The sequence below is a fragment of the Crassostrea angulata genome, unplaced genomic scaffold, assembly GCF_025612915.1.
Source record: "Crassostrea angulata isolate pt1a10 unplaced genomic scaffold, ASM2561291v2 HiC_scaffold_321, whole genome shotgun sequence".
Classification (NCBI taxonomy): domain Eukaryota; kingdom Metazoa; phylum Mollusca; class Bivalvia; order Ostreida; family Ostreidae; genus Magallana; species Magallana angulata.
In genome coordinates, this window is record NW_026441874.1 from 20,975 (window position 1) to 41,140 (window position 20,166).

General features: G+C 32.8%; 2 protein-coding genes and 1 pseudogene across 2 annotated transcripts in view; 1 reads left to right on the plus strand and 2 right to left on the minus strand.

The window, feature by feature from the left end:
• Nucleotides 1-337: 337 nt before the first annotated feature.
• The window catches only part of LOC128170108 (mitogen-activated protein kinase kinase kinase 20-like), a gene marked incomplete at its 3' end in the record, with an annotated part of 36,504 nt that continues 16,675 nt past the window's right edge, over nucleotides 338-20,166 (minus strand). Inside the window, exons 2-9 of the mRNA XM_052836076.1 lie at nucleotides 17,483-17,570; nucleotides 16,777-16,875; nucleotides 16,397-16,462; nucleotides 16,017-16,045; nucleotides 15,670-15,753; nucleotides 15,458-15,511; nucleotides 5,676-5,762; nucleotides 338-467 (exon numbers count right to left, since the gene is read on the minus strand). Of these exons, the coding sequence (XP_052692036.1) occupies nucleotides 338-467; nucleotides 5,676-5,762; nucleotides 15,458-15,511; nucleotides 15,670-15,753; nucleotides 16,017-16,045; nucleotides 16,397-16,462; nucleotides 16,777-16,875; nucleotides 17,483-17,570 (637 nt within the window). The remainder of the gene's footprint in view (nucleotides 468-5,675; nucleotides 5,763-15,457; nucleotides 15,512-15,669; nucleotides 15,754-16,016; nucleotides 16,046-16,396; nucleotides 16,463-16,776; nucleotides 16,876-17,482; nucleotides 17,571-20,166) is intronic.
• Nucleotides 6,976-10,508, plus strand: LOC128170107 (uncharacterized; annotated as a pseudogene).
• On the minus strand, nucleotides 10,409-12,912 carry LOC128170106 (uncharacterized). The gene is made up of 6 exons (XM_052836075.1): nucleotides 12,815-12,912; nucleotides 12,486-12,605; nucleotides 11,662-11,926; nucleotides 11,369-11,508; nucleotides 10,880-11,077; nucleotides 10,409-10,677 (listed from the first exon to the last, which is right to left on the minus strand). The coding sequence occupies exons 2-6, from the start codon at nucleotides 12,532-12,534 to the stop codon at nucleotides 10,454-10,456; spliced, it is 876 nt and encodes a 291-aa protein (XP_052692035.1). The 5' UTR covers nucleotides 12,535-12,605; nucleotides 12,815-12,912; the 3' UTR covers nucleotides 10,409-10,453.

Here is a 20,166-nt window from a genome sequence, read left to right on the forward strand (position 1 = left end):
ACTTTCTTTTCAATCACTATACATTATGAGAATTAGAACCTAAAAGTTAATTGTGTATGGTCAATAATCAAGATGTGGAATTGAAATCGATATATTTTTTGTAAAGATAGAAACTGAAAATGGCTGTATACGCCAATTCAATTGTAATTCGCAATAGATCATTTAAGTTAGTATAGAAAATTCTCAGTTATTCCACTTTGCAATCCTACGTAGAAAAATAACACATCTGCTTGCCATAAAATATTTTGAATTTTTTGGCCTGAGAAACCAAAACACGTTTTTTATTGCCTTAAAACTCCGTTTAGATCGTGTTAATTCAACAACTGTTTCTACCAACCATCACTCAGCATGATATCTAAGGTCTGTATGATGTCCTTGAAGTTTGGTCGTAGTTTGGGGTTGGTATGCCAGCACCGCTGCATCAATTCGGCAAAACATGGCGGACAAGTGCTGGGTATGGTTAACCTCTGAAAGTGCAATGTCTTAAATAATTATGTATAAAAAGGCTTTTACTTTAAAACAAGAAGCCCTTGGGCTGAAAGGGTAACCTGGTTATCATCATAGAGTTAGATAATCATTGACATTCTACAGTATATAAATAAAGGAATCTATACATAATGTACATGACTGTATAAATTCCAGAGAAAGGAAAATACATTTGTTTTCCTTATCCTTCTGCATATTCATTTACATTTATTCTTATTTATGCAGGAGGGGAGGAAGATGGGTCACACTATAATGATCATAGATGATAAGTTTTCATCAAATAAAATTTGTTCAGGTTTTCAGAGTTTCAAAATTAATCTAAAAAATATGATTGTTCATTCTACCCAAAACTTTTGATCTAGGGCCTAAGAAAAATGTTTTGTTACCGCTTTCCCGAGCGTACCTAGTTTCACTACCGACTCACAAGTTTTTTGGAAAGGATCTTTGACCGAAAATATTGTTCACAAAAACGCTTGTTGCAGTTTCTCCTTTCAAATAAGTATAACTCAAACGTTTTGTTTAAAAATGGCTGTATGTTTCAATGAGTTATAGATCAAAAATGCTCTCATCAATGGCAGAGAAAAAATCTTTTACTGTGGAATCATTTAATTTTATGGGGGCCAATTTTCGTGGATTGTGGGATTTAAGCTTATTCATGGGAATGTAATTTCGTGGATGCGTCGGTTTTCAGTTTCAGTAGTTAAACTAAATCTTTAATAATTAGTTTTCGTGGAGGATGTAAATTCGTCGGTGAGGGCTACCCACGAACACCACGAAAATTGAGCCACCTCGAATTTTAATGATTCCAACGTATAAGCATTCTTTTATTTTGTTAGCCCAGCTTAATAGTCAGGTGACATCTATGAGAAGATATTTATAAATAACGTGTCTTGCATATCCGACTCTCAGCATACACTTCTGCCAACTCTCAACCAATTAATGGTCACTTGCATTAAAGGGGCATGGTCACGATTTTGGTCAAAAATTATTTTTCCGATTTGAATGTGTATCATGCTTCAGTAAGGTATTTTGAATAGGCAACCAAAATTTGAGTGTCATTTGTTGAGTTATAAGGGAGTTACAGAGCTTACAATTCTTTGCTGTGTAAACAACGGTTTTGTTTACATTTTAAATGTTGAGGTGAAAATTCCCGTTTTGGACATACAGTGAATGTGTGCATGGTTAGGAACTGTTTATTTATGCTTATTTATGCTTAAAATGAATAAGAAAATAGACAAATCAGTTTGAAAAAGAATTTTACTGGTATATTAAACCTATGTAAACAAAACAGGGCACGAGCCTTGTTTACATGACGAAAAATTGTGAGCCCTGTATCTTGCTTAAAACGCATCGACTGGCACCCAAATTTCATTTGATTATTAGGAATGCATTTCTGAAGCATTGTAAATAATAAAAACAGAAAAATAAAATTTGACCAAAATCGTGACCATGCCCCTTTAACCCTTCTGCTATTATCAAGGACCACATGTCACGGTTTTTATAAATCCGCAAAACACCACGCATAGAAGGACCCTTTTAAGCGAGATAACTTTGGTTAATTCTAAAGTAAAATGAAAACAATGGCTTCCCGTGATAAACTTCTTTAGACCGACCATGCCAGTGTTTGTTGTATAATGTAGCATGTATCGTTATAAAAATGAATATAAAAGAATTCAGGTGTTGTTCAGCGTTTTATAAGATAAAAAGTATTTCTCACTTTATACCATTCAGCAGTGCCATATTGATACTGCTCGATACATACTGGAATATAAGAAAAAAATACCTGAAAAAATTCTAACCTACCGACCCTTCTTTTTTCAGCATGAAAGCGGAGACAAAACATTATTTTTAAGGTGGCTCTATACACCCACAATTTATTTCAATTTTCAATAGAAGACCACAAAACATATACTTATCAAATAATAAAAAGATGAAAGGGACACTATACGTATTTTTAAAGAATTTTTAACGTTTTTTTTCGTGTTTTTGTAAAATAATATTTAAAAAGTTAACTATGAACAAATTGAGAGAATTTGTTTGTCATCTGATTGATATTTCCTTTAGACACCTAAAAATATAACATTTCTTAACATTCAAAAATATTATTATTGCATTTTATTTAGTATTTCCTCAAAACATAATATTTGATATTTTCTTACTCTGTTCACAAATCATCTGAAAAGGCTGCTTTATGTTATAAGAAAATGTATTTGAATAAATGTGACATAAAAATTGAATGAAAATAATTGCAAATAAACACAAAAAAAAATTTAAATTTTATTTGGTATGAAAGTTCCTCATGTAAGAGTTATTGTTCTAAAGTACCAAGGCCCAAACACTTTGGGACTGTTCATTTCTGGGATGAAGAAAATTTCCTAAATATCATGTTGGAATTATAAATACATACATATTTCATTAAAGGTCTATATAAGTGAATACATTAGCTTAAATGCAAAACTAAGTCAAATAAATAAAGGGGAATATTAACTAATAGGATTTATGTATCCCAACCTAAGAGAAATTCAAAGCCACCATTCCGTCCCCTTGAGGTGGTAAGGAACATATGTGGATTAAAGTATATCATAATTGAAATACTTTCACCGGTTTCGAATTTTCTTTCACAGTATTTTCAACCAAATAATACGTTTTAGAAAATTTTGCAGAGTTAAATATTTTTCGTCCACAACGGGATTCGAACTCATGACCTACAGATTTGAAGGGAATCCACTAAACCGATGCGCTACGCTGCACAAGTATATGTCCACAATGGGAAAGAAACTATTTTAAAAAATATACTACAGACCCTGAAATGTACTACTACACCAAATAAGCGTGTGACTTTCGTGCGAGAAACGTTTCGTGTAAACCGTTTAGCGTTTCGTGTAAACCGTTTAGCGTTTCGTGTGAATAGTGAAGCGTTTCGTGTAAACCGTTTAGCGTTTCGGGCAAAGCGTGCAGCGTTTCGGGCAAAGCGTGCGAGAACCGTGTGAAACGTTCATCAGATTTCATTCGGAACTCTCTGACAATTTAATTGTTTAAAAATAGCGCTCGTGTTAAACATTACTTTAAACTGATTGGCAAAACTCCTTTGAGATATTCTCGTGAAAAAAATCCATAAGAAATGATATACTTATCTTTTTACAAAATTGAATTAATTTTTAACAAACAGAAGAAAGTACGCGTATTGAAAGAAGACTAGTTACTGAGACTATTCGGCTGTGTACAACCAGTACACTATTACTTATAAGGTTTGTTACTGACTGTTTAAACACCGCCTCGCCTTCTATGGACTTTACCGACCCCACAAATTTCTTTAAACAGTCAGTAACAAACCTAATAAGTGTTTTGTTTTGTCGAGGGCCTAAAGTTTGATATGTAAACAAACGTTTGTGTAGAAAATCAGTTCAAATAACGTTACGTCCGCCATGTTGCGCTATAAATTTTGACGCTTGCCTTTTAAAGAAATGTGTAAGGCAGCCACGTGACGCGTTTCATCCAATGACGTCGCGACATTCTAGTCCGAGGCAAAACATATAACCTCGGACATCGGGTAAGACCTGCACCTGGCTGAACCTGTCAATCAAACTCTGTGTATTCGTTTTCATTGGAAGGTCACGCGTCTCTTTTTTTTGTCAATAGCCAATAGAAATTTAATGACTTCAAGGTAGTCGATATCAGTATTTGATGATGCCTACAATTTCAATGATAGATGATTTAACATTAATTTGAACAAAATTAAATGTAAACATAGAAAGAAAATATTCTGTTCATTTCTATGAAATGCGGGAAGTAAATTCTTCTGAATCCCGATTAAAAATATTTCTACAAGTTATTATTTTAATTATTTAAACACTGATAACGGAAAACAACAAGTAATTAACACACTGAAATTTTCCTAAAATGTACACATGCAATTAATTATTATGGGAATCTATATGCATGGTACTTAATTCGAATATATTATGATAGATATATTGTACGCCGTTATGCGGAGCGCCGGTTATGTATACGAATATTGAGACAAAAATCTAAATCATATTTTATTTTTAGTTCTTTCCGAAATCCAAAATAGTAATGACAACTTTCTTTATTGTTTAATCCATTGATTTTTCTCTGTGATGTTATGTACGGAACATTTATTTATGCGAATGATTCGACATAAAAAAAATTAATCGGCTTTTTTATAGCATTGTTCTAACTTATGTGACTAATTTTATTTTACATAACTTTCAAAATTATCAATGTAAATAATTGCAGGTTTATTTACAGTTAGTATTTTTACATCGTTTTCTATGAAAACAATAAAAATATTAATGTGAGAAGAAAAAACAAATCCCGCCGAATACTGAAATACCAAATTATCAATGTAAATAATTACAGGTTTATTTACAGTTACATGTAGTATTTTTACATCGCATTCTCTGAAACCAATAAATAATGTGAGAAGAAAAAAACAAATCCCGCCGAATACTGAAAATTCGATTTCAGTTTGTAATCATACGGATTTTATTTTTGGTATTGAATATTGTGTTACGGTAACTTTTTTCTCTGGAATTTTTATTATTTACGGGACTAATAAGAATCATGGATATTTCTTTTGAGCAATAAATATATTTATAGAAGTAATATTTTTGGCTAATTCTGTGAATAAATAATATTTTGCTTTAAATATAAGTACCAAATTAGAGTTTCGGGCAAAGCGTGCAGCGTTTCGTGTAAACCGTTCAGCGTTTCGTGTGAACCGTTTAGCGAGCGTGAAGCGAGCGTGCAGCGAGCGTGTGGTGTAGTAGTACGTTTCAGGGTCTGTACATCATTGTTAATTCGATAAATAATACGACACAACGTGAAGGTGTCACATACAACATTACTTGTAAGTAATGAATTTTCCAATTATGAAATTCAATCTATTCATTTAAAACATTTTTAAAAAGAACAGTCCCCACACAATTCACCTCGGTTTAAATCAGCCAGTACCGGAATTGCATGCTCCCAGATTTACTTTTTTGCGTACTGCGTCATCAAAAAGTGGTATATAAATCCACCCTAAGGCCTTACTTATCAAATATCAAGTGCACAGCTTTTAATTATAATTTGAGTCATTTAATTCCATCCAGAGAAGATGGTATATTGAGCTCGGGCTTGTATCAGATAACTCTCCCTTTTTCTCTTTGAGTGTTGTAAGGACTTACCTCCCCTTTCATTACAACATTCCAAGCCACTTGGAAGCCCTCTATCCCCCTGTAAGGCACTTCATGGGTTAGCAACTCCCACAAAACCTAAAACAGACAAGAGGCCCGTGGGCCACATCGCTCATCTGAGCACCAATAGGCATGATAAAATCAGCCTAATAGAGTCTTAATACAAAATATCTGGACAATGTGGCATAATATATGTAGATCCTGTATAAATAAATATCCATTTTCCTCCTGAATATTCTTACATTTATAATCAAGTCCCTTTTCTAACAGGATGATTTTATAGTTATATCACATGCTGAGCATTGAGTTCTCCAAAAGATCCCAAACAATTGTTTATATATGGCATTTAAACCTAAATCAAACTCTGAACACCTTGTGAGGCCCAAGAATCGTCCAAGGTCCAAATTCTAAACAATTCTTAAGAATCAGCACTATGTCAAATGTTTGCATATAGGTAAAACCATATATGATAACACTTCAGTGCAAAATCAAAATGTTTTTTCTTTGTACAACCGGATCCCCAATGTGGCCCCACCTTACTTATCAAGATTTTGACTTTAACAAATTTCAATCTACACTATCTGAAGCTGCTTTAATTAAAGTTTCAGCTTTCCTAGGCATACAGTTTTTTGAACAAGATTTTAAGATTGTCTACATGTATATATTTTAATGAAAAAATTTGCCCCCCCCCCCCGCCATGTGACCACATCCTATACGCCCAAGGATCATGATTCAAAGAAACTTGAATCTGCAATACAGGATGTTGCTTCCACACAAGTTTCAGCTTTCCTAGGTGATTAGTTTCTGACCAGAAGATTTTTAAAGACTTTTCTTTGTATATTCCTATTTAAATATTCGACCCCTCATTATAGCCACACCCTAAACCCAAAGGTCATGGTTTTCACATTTTTGAATTTACACTACCTTGGAATGCTTCCAAATTAATTTCAGCTTTTCTGGCCAAATAATTCTTGAGAGGAAGATGTTTAAAAGATTTACTCTAAATATTCCTGTGTTAATATTCGAATCCCCTTTGTTGTCCAATTCTACACCTGGGGGTCATGTTTTCACAACTTTTTATTCAACACCACCTGAAGATGCTTCCTCATAAGTTTCAGCCTTCCTGTCCAAATGGTTCTTGAGAAGAATATTTTGAAAGATTTACAAATACTAAAATTCCTTTGTAAAAATTCGACAACCCCCTCCCCTCGATTGTGACCCACCCTAATAGGGGCTGTAAGTTCGCAAACGAGAGCGCGCGAGATTTAAATACTTCCGGTGACAAACAAACATGGTGATCTGCTTTGCGTTCGCATGCAAACATAGAAGTGGCGCAAATAGTTGCTAGTTCTATCGTTTTCCGACTGACACAAAGAAAAGGACGTTATGGGGAAAGATATGCAGGTCAGTATTAATGCATCTAAATGTATTCAGCATGTTTTGAACAGCTGTTGAATGAAATATATAAGCGATCTTGACCGGATTTCAGGACATGACATCTAATCATACAACTTATTTCATTAATAAGCAAGGCGATACCTGAGGACGAATAGTGAGACTTTATTTTTAATGCGTTATACATCAATTTATAGATTTGCGTTAGTCTGTTGATATATTCATTATTCACGAACCACATGTACATCTTATGTGGACCATTACGTACCAATCTGATTAAAATCAAACCTTCCAATACGACCATCAAAATAAAGGAGCTATAGTAGAAGGTTTGATTTTAAACAGACTGGACCATTACAAGTGCATGTGTCATCACCTGCGAAGTTCAATAAGCATAGTGATACTGTCGATGAAAAATTAAAATTAATTTAGTAAATCATAATACTGCTATATTTTTATGCCTAATATAGTACAAATAGAATTGTTAATACATGTACTCGTAACAGTCTAAGTAGTCATTATTCAGCTGTTATAAAGAGAATTCATGTTGTAAATTGCGGAGCCCATAGTCTATTATCATGATTAAAATCAATTAAACACTTGTTGAAATATACTGATACACATCATGATGTACATAGTCTACTAGTAATACTGATGTACATATAAATTTTGTCCGTCAAATTCAATACATGTATATTGAATTGCACCTCTATTTCGTGTATACAATGAGAGATAACAGTTGCAGTATATGCTGTTGCTTTGAAACTATACTGACAACTGACTTTTCTTTATTTAGAAGAGCTGATCGACAACCAGAAAATCAAAATGACAGGATTTGTTCCTGCCATTTCAAAGAGGGGAAAAAGGAAGGAGATCCTGTCTACTTTGCATGGAACGACAAAAAGTACATGGATTTTCCTGATCCAGAAAAATCGGAGAGGTGAGAGAAATTTTTTCATGGAAGTATTTAATTAATTTGTCAAATATTGAATGCTAGATGTGGTTGATATTACAAAATAAACATTATGTACAAAGTTATGCTATTTAGATACAATTAATTAATATTTATATATTAATATATTAATTAAAAATGCTTCCAGGAAAAGGAGGAAGACGTGTCAGTCCCAGTCCTGTGAAGCTAAAACAATAACCCAGCGTCCATCCTGTGAGAAAGAGCAGATACAAGATGCCGTTGATTGTGAAGATGTAGAACATGTAACTTCCTCAATCATTTTGCAAATATTTTAAATCGTCTTTTTTAAAATGGTGTTTTATATTACAAAATAAGTAGATACAATATCCATACTTATAGTGAAATGAAAATATATTTATCTTAAGGTTGATGTAGATCACAGCTACACAGTATCTTGCTCAAGAAACTGTTCAATAGAAATGCAACAACTCTGTTCAGAGATTAAAAAGTTGGAAGAAGAGTTAGTTGCTCTAAAGATCAACAGCAATAAAAGAAAACCCATGACTGTAGCGGAAATTAGGGACAGCGAAGAAAAGGTTAATATATATTATTGTTGATGGGGTAAAATGAAATTTACATACTATAAAAAAAAATTATCAAAGGTTCTTTCTTGTGAAATTTATGACTTATTTTGCAGATGCTGCTTTACACATCAATACAATATGATGTCTTTGAAGTGCTTGTGGGACTGCTTGGTCGCTTTGAATTAAATTACTTTAATGGTTGGTCACCATCACTAAATATTGAAAATCAGCTTCTGATTGTTTTGATGAAGCTGAAGCTCAACCTAAGAGACATAGACTTGGCTCACAGGTATAATAACTTACATTAATTTAATGAATTTTTGAATGTGAAATAAATAATAAATTATATTCAGTATATAAATATTAGTTCACCTGAGCCAAAGGCTCAATTGAGCTTTTCTGATCAAAATTTGTCTGTTGTCTGTCATTGGCTATTGAGATCCCCGCCCTCAAACCATATTTTTTTGTATCAAGATCTAAATCTTATTTTCCTATTGATGAATGTTCATTCATGGATATTGGAAGATGACAAAGGTTTACTTTTGTCCATACCCTTCAAAATATACACATTGTTAATCCCAAACCTCTGATCATCTCTATGAAGCAGAGTGCTCAGGTGAGCAATGTGACCCTTGGACCTTTTGTACTTATTTTCTTGGATGGTAATATTTTGATAACAATATACATTTTATCTCTCAATTCGCAGGTTTTGTGTAAGCAGATCTACAATTTCCAACATTTTTAACACATTGGTTCATGCCCTCCATGAAATGTTGTATGTGGGTGTTGTTGACACATGTTTCCCCAGTCAGCTTAAATGCAAAGGTTTGTATGATGATTTACATTCACATGAATAGAAAATCCTATAATGAAGCAAATATTGATGCATTATACTCTTTATCTATATTGCAAACATTGATTTGCTATCTAATCATGCAGACTGCTTTGACATAATATACATGTAATAATTATAGAATGTTGCTATATTGTAGACTTAAATTATTTCCCTATAATTCAGAAAATATTTAGCCAACTTTACATCTTACTTAAAGTACTGTTGAATTAATTGATTTTCCCCCATTTTCATTTAGGCTCTATGCCTAAGTCATTTGCAGAGTTTTCCTCTGCAAGGGCTTCCATGGATGCCATTGAGACAACCCAAGATATTCCTGGACACCTGGATACACAGGCCATGGCATACAGTTTATATAAGAGCCGTCACACTGTTAAAGCAGTGATTTGTGTCGCCCCAAATGGTGCCATCACTTACTGTTCTCCTTTATATCCAGGATCAACATCAGATGTTGCGATTGTGCGTCACAGCAAAGTTCTTGAGAAATTCAAACCTGGAGACCTGATTTTAGCTGACAAGGGATTCACAATCCATGATCAATTACCCCAAGGTGTGTGCTTGAACATTCCAGCATTTTTATCCTCAAGAGGGCAGTTTACCAAGAAAGAAGCAGAACTGTGTTACAAAATAGCCAGAGCAAGATTTCACGTGGAACGGGCTAATGAGAGGATAAAGAACTTTGAAATACTTCGCCACATACCAGCAACCTACAGGCCATTATCAACCAAGATATTTCAACTTTGTTCCTCCTTGGTCAACTTGCAAGCACCTCTTTTGAAAGAAATTTCATAGAGCATTTACAATTATGAATCCATCTGATTTTTTATTTTTTCCGAAACAAATTATTCATGCAACATTGTTCACTTTTAAAGTAGAATGGGATGCATGTTAACATTTTTATGCTATTATGAGACTTAATTAGCATTGCTGTTGATCTATGTTTTGTATATGAAATCAAATGATAAATAAGTGGACTGCACTGATTTCTTTTGTTTTATTAGATGTGTTATTTCAATACATCTTGTTAATTTTTAATTAGTTCTGGAATGAAAGTGTTAAAATAAAATTCTATTAATTGTGCAATGTTCTTTGTCCACTCAGAGTCCTTGGTGATCCGGATAATTTTGCAGTCTTTAGTAGTCCAAACAATCAAATCACAGCAGTTCTTATTGCACAAATGGAGCTGGCCTTGTATCTGGTGAAAGTAAGGATGGTTGGACTTGAGGTAGAAAAAGCCCTCTCTGTATTCTAAATACAACAAAGAGTTTGCATAAAACATATATTCAAATACGGTTTACAACTTTATATCAATAACTGGAACAGCAGGGGAAATGCAGTTAATAGAGGTTCATATACAAATATTTTGAAAGAGTAATATAACACAGAACTCTATAGTTTGAGTGCTTTCATAAATTTAGATTGATATACATCAGTATATACATGTACTTACCAAGGTAAAATTCCTTTAGACTGTGCACTACCTCATATATTGTTAAATGTGCTGCAGAGTAAGGACATTTCACTTCAACTATATCAGGAACAGCATCTCGGGCCTCTGGTGTCTGGAATTTCACATCACATGTTGGTGGGTGCAGGACTAAACCATCTGGAGATGCACCTAAAACGCCAGACTCGTGCAGCCAAATCCCTGAATCAAAATAAATTTTAAATTTGCAATTTTATTGAAACGGGTATATTAAAGAAAATGTTGTTATATTTCATATTCATTTAATATTTATAAAATCGATAAATCGATATAAAGTAAATTAGGTTTTTACCTCAAACAAAAAAAATATATATTCATTTCTTGAAAATTATATGAGAATGGACAATTCTCATGAGAAATTTGGGTAAAAGTTCCTTTCAAAATGGAGTCATGGTCAATTTAAGAACAATGCCGTCTGTTCGGAAATGATCAAGATTAAAGAACAAAAATTACCAGTTTGTTGCACTGAAGCACTAAATTCATGTTCATATTTCTTCAGTGCATGTTCCTCATGTGTAATTCCCCAAGCAACTGCTTTGATGGATTCTAAGTTGTATGAGGACATGAGACGTTTCTTGAGAGAAATGGTAATTCTGCAGTTAAAAACATCCATTACTAGCCATTTATAAGCAGTACACAGTTATTATTGAAACCTGTACATAATTAGTTTTAGAATTATCAAATGATATTCATGATGCATAAATTCATGAATCATGCTGGATAAGTAAATAATAATAATAGTTTACTGTCTTCTCTTTGTACTGAGCACTGCTCCAAAATTGGATGCTGTTATCCTGTTTTTTCTGATGATTGACCACATTGGATTGTTTCTTTGACCCTTGGTTGCCAGTGCAGTATTTGTTATGACTTCTTCAGACAAAATCAGAGCTCGTCTTAACCATAACATGGGCATATCAGAATGAACAAATTCTGCACTGGTCAAGAGATCTTCTATGATGGGAGCAGGAGGGCCTGGCTCACATGGTTCTGGCTGAAGAATCCATTCCATAGCTGTATATATACAAACATGTTATTGTTTTTCTAGTACATATATGAATATGTATCTAAACATTTATGAAAGTTTTGTAATTGTAAAACATTTAGAAGTTTCTACAATAAGTCTACACCTATCTACAGGTAGTGAGCATCACAGCATTTTTTATATATTTCAAAATCTCAGTGATCACATACACTAATTCTGTAATATTCTATCAAATATTACAAATTATTCTCTCATTTTACATGCATAACAATCAAACAACATAAAAACTTAATACTAAAATTTAAAGAAAGTATATTCAAATGAAAGCAACAAAATGAAATGATCAACACTAAGATATAACAAAATATAGATCAGAATACAGATTAGTAAAACATTGTTTGCAGATTTGCAACAACCATTTATACCAATAAATCTGCCTAGTTTTGCTAACTCTTGTTGAAAAAAACTTCTGTCATTATCATCGAATGGCCTGCGCAGAGCACTTAAAATTCAAGAAAATTACTTCTTAAAGCATGAACAATTAATCCATATTTTTTTTTACTTGTTAATCCAATATTTCACACTTACTGATAATCAGGTTGAGATGGTGGACATAATTCTTCCATTGTCTTAACATCTGTTTTAATGGCTGTCTTTGGATTCTTTAGCCATCCACATTTCACATCAGTCTTACTAACACATTTGTACCTGTATAATTATGTATTTGAATTAATATTTCACAATTAATAGTAAATCAGGCACATGTTATTAAACATTTTCATTAAATTCAATGAACATCAGTATGTAGTACTACTAAGTCAAGCATCATATATACATCGCCTCCTATTTTCACATCATATTTACCTGCTTGAACTAGTCACAGTAGTACATTTCAATTGACAACTGATTGAACTTACCCATACAACAGTGCTGCTGCAACGTGATGACAGACAAACTTCCCTAACGGACACTCACAATTTGTCGAAGATACGGCATAGCCATCGTCTAGAGCTGCCTACAAATATGTCCAAAACGGGTTGTAATATAAAATTTGCAATTGTAATATCCCATCAAACCCAAATACCCTCCAGTGTGACAAAATTTATTGGAAATAAAATTGAACTTTTAAGTTTGGAACGTTTTAGGAAGCAATACACAAATTACACTACGTACGTTACATTAATAATTACGCACATTATCATACATAAAAATCACGAAATTAAAGGTAGACATGTATTTCCTTACTTACTGTTACTTTGTATGACTTGTTCTTCATCGACGCCTGAACCACTGCATTAACTATGTTCGTCTCGTTGTCGAAGAGAAACTTCAAAACATGATTGCTATATACAGCATTCTCTGATTTTCGCATAAGCTTCGGTTTGTCTGTAGTATAATTAGCCCAGTACTGTATCGATATCGCCATTTCTGCATTTGTTTGTCACCGGAAGCGCTTCACCGGAAATTACTAAAAACGAGACTTACAGCCCCTATTCCTGGGGTCATGATGTTCACAACTTTGAATTTACACTACCTGATATTGCTTCTACATTAGTTCAAGCTTTCCTGGCTAAATGGTTCTTGAGAAGAAGATAGTAAGAATATTAACTCTATATATTCCTATGTAAAAATTCGAATCCCAATTGTTGTCAAAACCTACCCCTGGGGGTCATGTTTTAAAAACTTTGAATCTACACTACCTGAGGATGCTTCCACACAAGTTTCAGCTTCCCTTGCCAAATGGTTCTCGAGAAGAGAATTTTTTAAAAGATTTTCTCTTTATATTCCTATGTAAAGATTGACTCCTACTCTTGGGTTATTTTCACAACTTTGAATTTACACTACCTGGGGATGCTTTCTTGGTCTAATGGTTCTTGAGAAGATTTTAGGAAATTTCTCAAAAAATTTCAATAATTTCTAATTATCTCCCCTTGGAAAAGGTGTGTTCCCTAATTACCACAACTTTAAATCCCCTTTGCCTAAGGATGCTTTGTGCCAAGTTTGGTTGAAATTGGCCTAGTGATTCTGTATAGGATGTTGAAAATGTGAAAAGTTTACAGAAAGACAGATAGATAAACAGACACAGACGGACGATAGACAAAATGCGATCAGAAACGCTCACTTGACGTGGGTAGGTTAAGGCAACTCCGAGTTTAGTGACGTCAATATTATCATCAATTAAAAAATTGTTTATTTTTCATGAAAACAGTGTTGTATATTAATATCAAGTGAATGTGTACACCAAGATATTACTTTTCTTCTTCGGAATCGGCTCGATCTTAGAAGCTGCCGTGCAATGGTATCACGTGGCAGTTAAAAATATATCACTTTTTTACCTTAACAAAAAATCAGAAAGTGTCCCACTACCCCGAAGTTCAGTTGTATGTATGATATAATATTTCGGTCGGCAATAAGTTAATTTTTATTAGTATTACTGCTAAAATCCTATTGTTAATCGCATAAAATAAATTTTGTCATTATTTATAGGAAACCCCCTCAACTTCTTAATTTTCATAGAAGATACTATGTATTTTTCATTTACAACAACGAAGTACAGGATTCTAGCAGCACTTTTCAAGTATTTTGGGTCATATACTTTTGATATTTACCAAATCCATCTTTCATAATATCCGGGGTAGTGTTACACTTCTGCCGTTTTTGTACACACTGACAGAGGAAAGGCCGGTCAAGCCATAAAAATGTATATCTGCTTACCATATAACACTCGCTGATAAACAAAATACCCATGTCTGTTATTCTGATTAAATCCTAACTGACACTCATCTAACTCTTGGGTATCAGTATGAAATAAGTCTTATTTCGGCATTTTTTACACTGCATTATAATGATTTGTCTCCCGACATTGATCTCCATTATTAAACATGCTTCTGACGTTATCAATAATAATTTTACGTAATACAGATAATTTTAAAATATATTCAATAAGATGAGTTTCTAGTGATATTTTATGTCAGTAGTTTTTATAATTTAAACCAGACGTAAAGTTAAAATTCACATGTTTCGGAGTAAAATATACAATCATGCTGCTTATTGTGACGTCATACCTATCAGAAGAATTTTTACTCAATCGATCACTGAGAGTTGCCTTATCATACCCGCGTGAGCTTTCAGCTCAGGTGAGCTAATAAGCTTTGTTATCATAAGAAGTACAACTTAAGGAGTATTTAAACCTACAATTCAATATTTATATCAAATATTACATCTGATGTATTTTTCCAATATGAAATTTCAAGAAGTTTATAAAGGAGACTGTTATACAATTTTAAGAGTCAACTTTAACTTGTAAACCTAAACTTGACTTAACTTAATCTTGACTTAACTTGACCTTGACTGTGACTTGCATCTCAATGACTTTCAATGAAGTCAGGAGGCTTTCACAATTCTGTCTTACAGTTATTCTTACTACTTTTCTCAGACATATTAAGTAAAAATTTTATCTTTTTTTTCTCTACAGATATAAAAATATCCTTTTTTCATGCAGCTGTAGTACATTTTATAGAATGGGCAAATCTCAGCAGAATGACTATATATAAACTTACCACTCCATAGGACCAGGTGTCACAAGCATCAGACACGGGCTGGCTTTGTATCACCTGGAACAAAACAAACAAATAATAACAATTCAAGTTATCCCATCACCAATAAACAGTCAACAGGTCAAGCATTATTCTCAAACAATACAAACCAAACAATAATTCATGATCATTGCAAAACTGAAGGTATAGAATAAATAGATATTATTTTTTTTTACCTCAGGGGCCATCCATGGAACGGTCCCAGCTAGAGACATTTTGGTCGTACTCCCAATAAATCTGGATGCTCCAAAGTCACATATCTACAGGAAAAAGGAAATCTGTCGCACATGTTTAATGAAATGCCATGGACATGTAATTTTGATTTGTTAAAACCATAATTTGATATATCAAAAAAGTTAATAATGAAATTAAAACATTTAGATTAAAATCTTTAGATTTTCAGATTGACGTTTTAAAATTGACTAAATTGTGAAATTTAATTAATAAAACTGACTTTCTTGTATTAAACAGTTTTCATAAGAATGTTCAAAATGATGAATCAATGATAGAAAATCAATCTTACCTTACAAACATTCTGGACAGAAATAACGACTGCAATATAAACAAACTTCTGAATCATTTTTAAAGTGTGTAAAACGAAACATAAGATTTATGTGCCCTATACCATTGTACATTTGGTAAAATTTATATTTTTTTTTCAAACCATGAAGCCAGTTTCAATGGTGCTTAGCAGATAGCTAGGAGTATTTTTTCTCCCCAAGAGCTGGGACTTTACCACCTTTGACATATATTGTTTAGAATGTATTTACGTAATGTTAATGTTTTGGTAAAAATTATATTATTACTTTTTTGCAAATTAATTCATATTGAAATTATTTTAACAAAACCTAAAAGATTCCTCGACGAACTTCATAATGCAACAAATGTATCAATTAAGGTTACCATTTTTTGACTTGAGATCTCTGTGGATGATTTTAGTCGGTGTCTCGTTATGCAAGTAATTCATGCCTACAAGTCAAAAATAACGGTCACGTATCAATAATACAATGATGTATATTCATCTTTGTTGGGTTACAAAAAATGTCAACTGACAATGAAAAATCAACATTCATGTATGAGAAGAAAAACAAATGCAATTTGGCATAGATATTTAACTTACATTTCTACATTATATAATCCTCATTAAATTTGTTATTGCTAATGAAACATTAAATTAATCTTAAATTGCAGCTGTTATGTAACTTCAGATCTGTAATTTTATACTAGTATACAAATGTAAAACAAGCAATTCCTACTTCAAATTGCTTAAAATAAAACTTCACCTTTAGCTATCTCCCTTGCCCAGGGCAGAATATGCTGAAAGTCCATGGGATTGTTGGGATTTTGGAGGTAGTCATATAGTGATCCCTTCTCAGCAAACTCTGAAAGGTCAAAATCAAAAAGCGTGAAACCTATTTGGAATAAATATAGTGAAATCTTCTGTGTCTCACTTTAATAAAAGTGAACATTTTTTTATTAAAATGTATAATTGCTGTGACTTAAAATGTTTTGGATCGAACTTTAAAGATTTCTTTTAACGTACTGTTAAACTCTTACAAAATTCCCTTTCATATTTATTGCATAAAATTGACTATGTATGTTTATGTTCTTATGTTCTCAGCAAAAAAGAATTTTCTTCTATCTTATTCAATTTTTTCCCTTCTGTATCTCTGTTTGGAATCTGTTGACAGTTGCCACAGCTCTGATTAGGAATGAGTCAGATTTACATATAACCAGTTTGAATTCTACACATCTCTTTCTATGATAGCAATTAAAACATCATGTTTTATGTAAACTGTTCTAGGATAATCAAAGATCAACCTTTGACATTGCTTTACTCCCACTGATCGATACTATACCAAAGTACGAGATAGTCCCTTCTCTCACAACCACTATCAAATGGAAGAGAATATAGTACTTATTGGTCAAGATTTGCAACATTTTTATATTACACCACTGTAGTTATTTTAATAACAAATGCCTTCTAACCTGTGACAAGGCAATAGTTTGGTTCCTCCATAACCGCTCCATAGAACCGTATGATGTTTTTGTGACTGAGCAAGCTTAGTACATTGGCCTATACATATACAGCAAGAGTAAAAATATACCATTAACAAATTCAACAATCGACACCTCTAGTCATAAAATGCTATATCAACATTGCAAATTGCATAATCATTGTATAATGGGTTTCCTATAGTTTAATATCAATCATTATACTTTCATGTTAAATAATGAAATCTGATTGGTTTAGACGCAGTCTATAAACCGTTCTATTACCCTCGGCGTTAGCAACACACTTGGCAACAGGTATCACAACGACTTGTTACATGCGTGTAAATTAGGCGCAGACGGTTCACCGTAGAATTAACGTCATTTTTATGTAAAATAAGGAAAGTTTTCTTTAAAATGAAGACATTCAGTATAATAAAATAAATAGTGTCTGTTTGGGAGGGTAACAGTTGAAATTGACACCCCTCGAAAACCACTGTCAAATTTGCGGATGCTGACAATGGTTTTGGGTGTCAATTTCAACTGTTACATGTACATTCCCAAAGAGGCACTATTTATTTTAGAAATAACAGCAATTTAAAAATGTTCACTAGGATATGAAGTTGGCTGGTCACATGATCAAAGCCTGTAAAGCCCAAAGGGCTTCTCAGTAGATTTGATCACATATCAACCAACTTCATATCCCAGTGAACATTAATTTTAACATTGCTGTTTATTACTTATATTTATGTTTTCGAATAGACAAATCGTTCTGAGCTGTTAAAATTACCAAAATTGTAAGTTTACGATTATCCAAGCCACAGACGATAAGCACGTGCTATGATTATTGTGACGTCATGAAACAAATTCATACAGAATTGAACGTTTTCGCTTTTCAATAGGTTCATTTAAGGAAACATATTTGCAAATGTAAATATATAATATTGCTTCTTATACTAATGGTTAACTCTATATCAACAATTTTGAAACTATATCATTTTAAACCTCAGACAAATCATCAAATACTGCTGATACTATATCAAAGAAAAAACGTCACCATATACAGTGTTTATGTATAAATGAATTCAGTGCCGATTTTGACCAGTGAAAACGAGCGTCACATGATTTCAATAGTATGATTCATTAACAAATTTCTTTAAAAATACTTAAAACAAAAGAAACATAACCTTACGAATATATCTATTAATAATTTGAATAGTCTTTATGCCATTTATTTCAACCTTAATAATTCAATTATTAAGGTTTAATTTACCCCATCAAAACATTTCATGACTTAAACGTGATACAACTAAAAACGATCTCGTTAAGAGTAGGTCTTCCGTTCAATTATTAAACGATACGATAAAATTTTTCAATGCAATTTCCGAATTCCTCTCAATCACTTCCTTTCAGATAATGTATACGATTGTCAATATCCTTTAAAATGCCTAACAAAGTGTTTTGCTTTTTCACATGCAGAACATCTAAGATTTAAGAGTTAAGTCCCCTAAAATCCCTAATTACGCCATCAATGGGTGTGGCAATGAGTTTTACAAACTTATATTGTTATGATCAACAACTTCGTTTCTATAATGCATTACACAATCTTTATCGTTTTTAATGTATGTGTTAAAGACTTTCGAGTTTCTTGGCCCCTAATTTAAAGGGGCAAGCCCCTTTTACTTGAGTTCATTTGAAATGTCTCACGAATACTAACAATTTTTGTTTTTACACCTATCATAATCAGAGATCAGCTCTGCACAAAATAGGTCGTAAAAAATACAAAATCGGTCGTAAATCAGGACTGGAAGTGACGACAACAAAAATTTAAAAACATTTAAAATTCAGATAGTGTCTCATCATCTGTAAGAAAGTTGTTGAGTTCGGTCAAATAGTTTTCGAAAAATCGCGTGCACAAAATTTGGAAAAAAATAGCTAGATACGATCTCGTTACGAGTAACGAGTAGGTCTTCCGTTCAATTTTTTAAACGATACGATTAAAATATCAATGAAATTTCAGAATTTCCCCTCAACCCCTCCCTTTCAGATAATGTATACGATTGTCAATATCATTTAGAATGCTTAACAAAGTGTTTTGCTTTTTCACATACAGCAAATTAAAGATTTAAGATTTTCGTCCCCCTAAAAATCCCTAAGTACGTCATAAATGGGTGTTGCAATGAGTTTTACAAACTGATATTGCTACGATCAACAACTTTTTTCTATAATGCATTACAATATCTTGATCGTTTTTAAGGTATGTGTAAAAGACTTTCGAAGTTTCTTGGCCCCTAATTTTAGGTGCCAGCCCCTTTTTCTTGAGTTCATTTGAAAGGTCCCACAAATGCTAACATTTTTTGTTCTTACACCGATCTAAAATTGTTGATCTTTTTTGAGATACAAATGATTGAATATTTTAGGGGCCAGTCCTCTAGATCCTTAATGGGGACATGCATTGGTGTTTTGATTAGTGGAATCGATTAAAAGCTTCAATACAAACATTTTTTTCTCTGCAATGCTTAACAAAATATTTATCCTTTTGTCTTTCCTCAAAGTTTGGATAATCAATTTTTTGTTAGTTATGATATCTCGTTGAGAATAGGTTTTGTCTCGGGACCGGAAATGGACAAACGGAAGTGATTAAAGAAATTTAAAGTAGATATTTTTGTACATTTACTTAC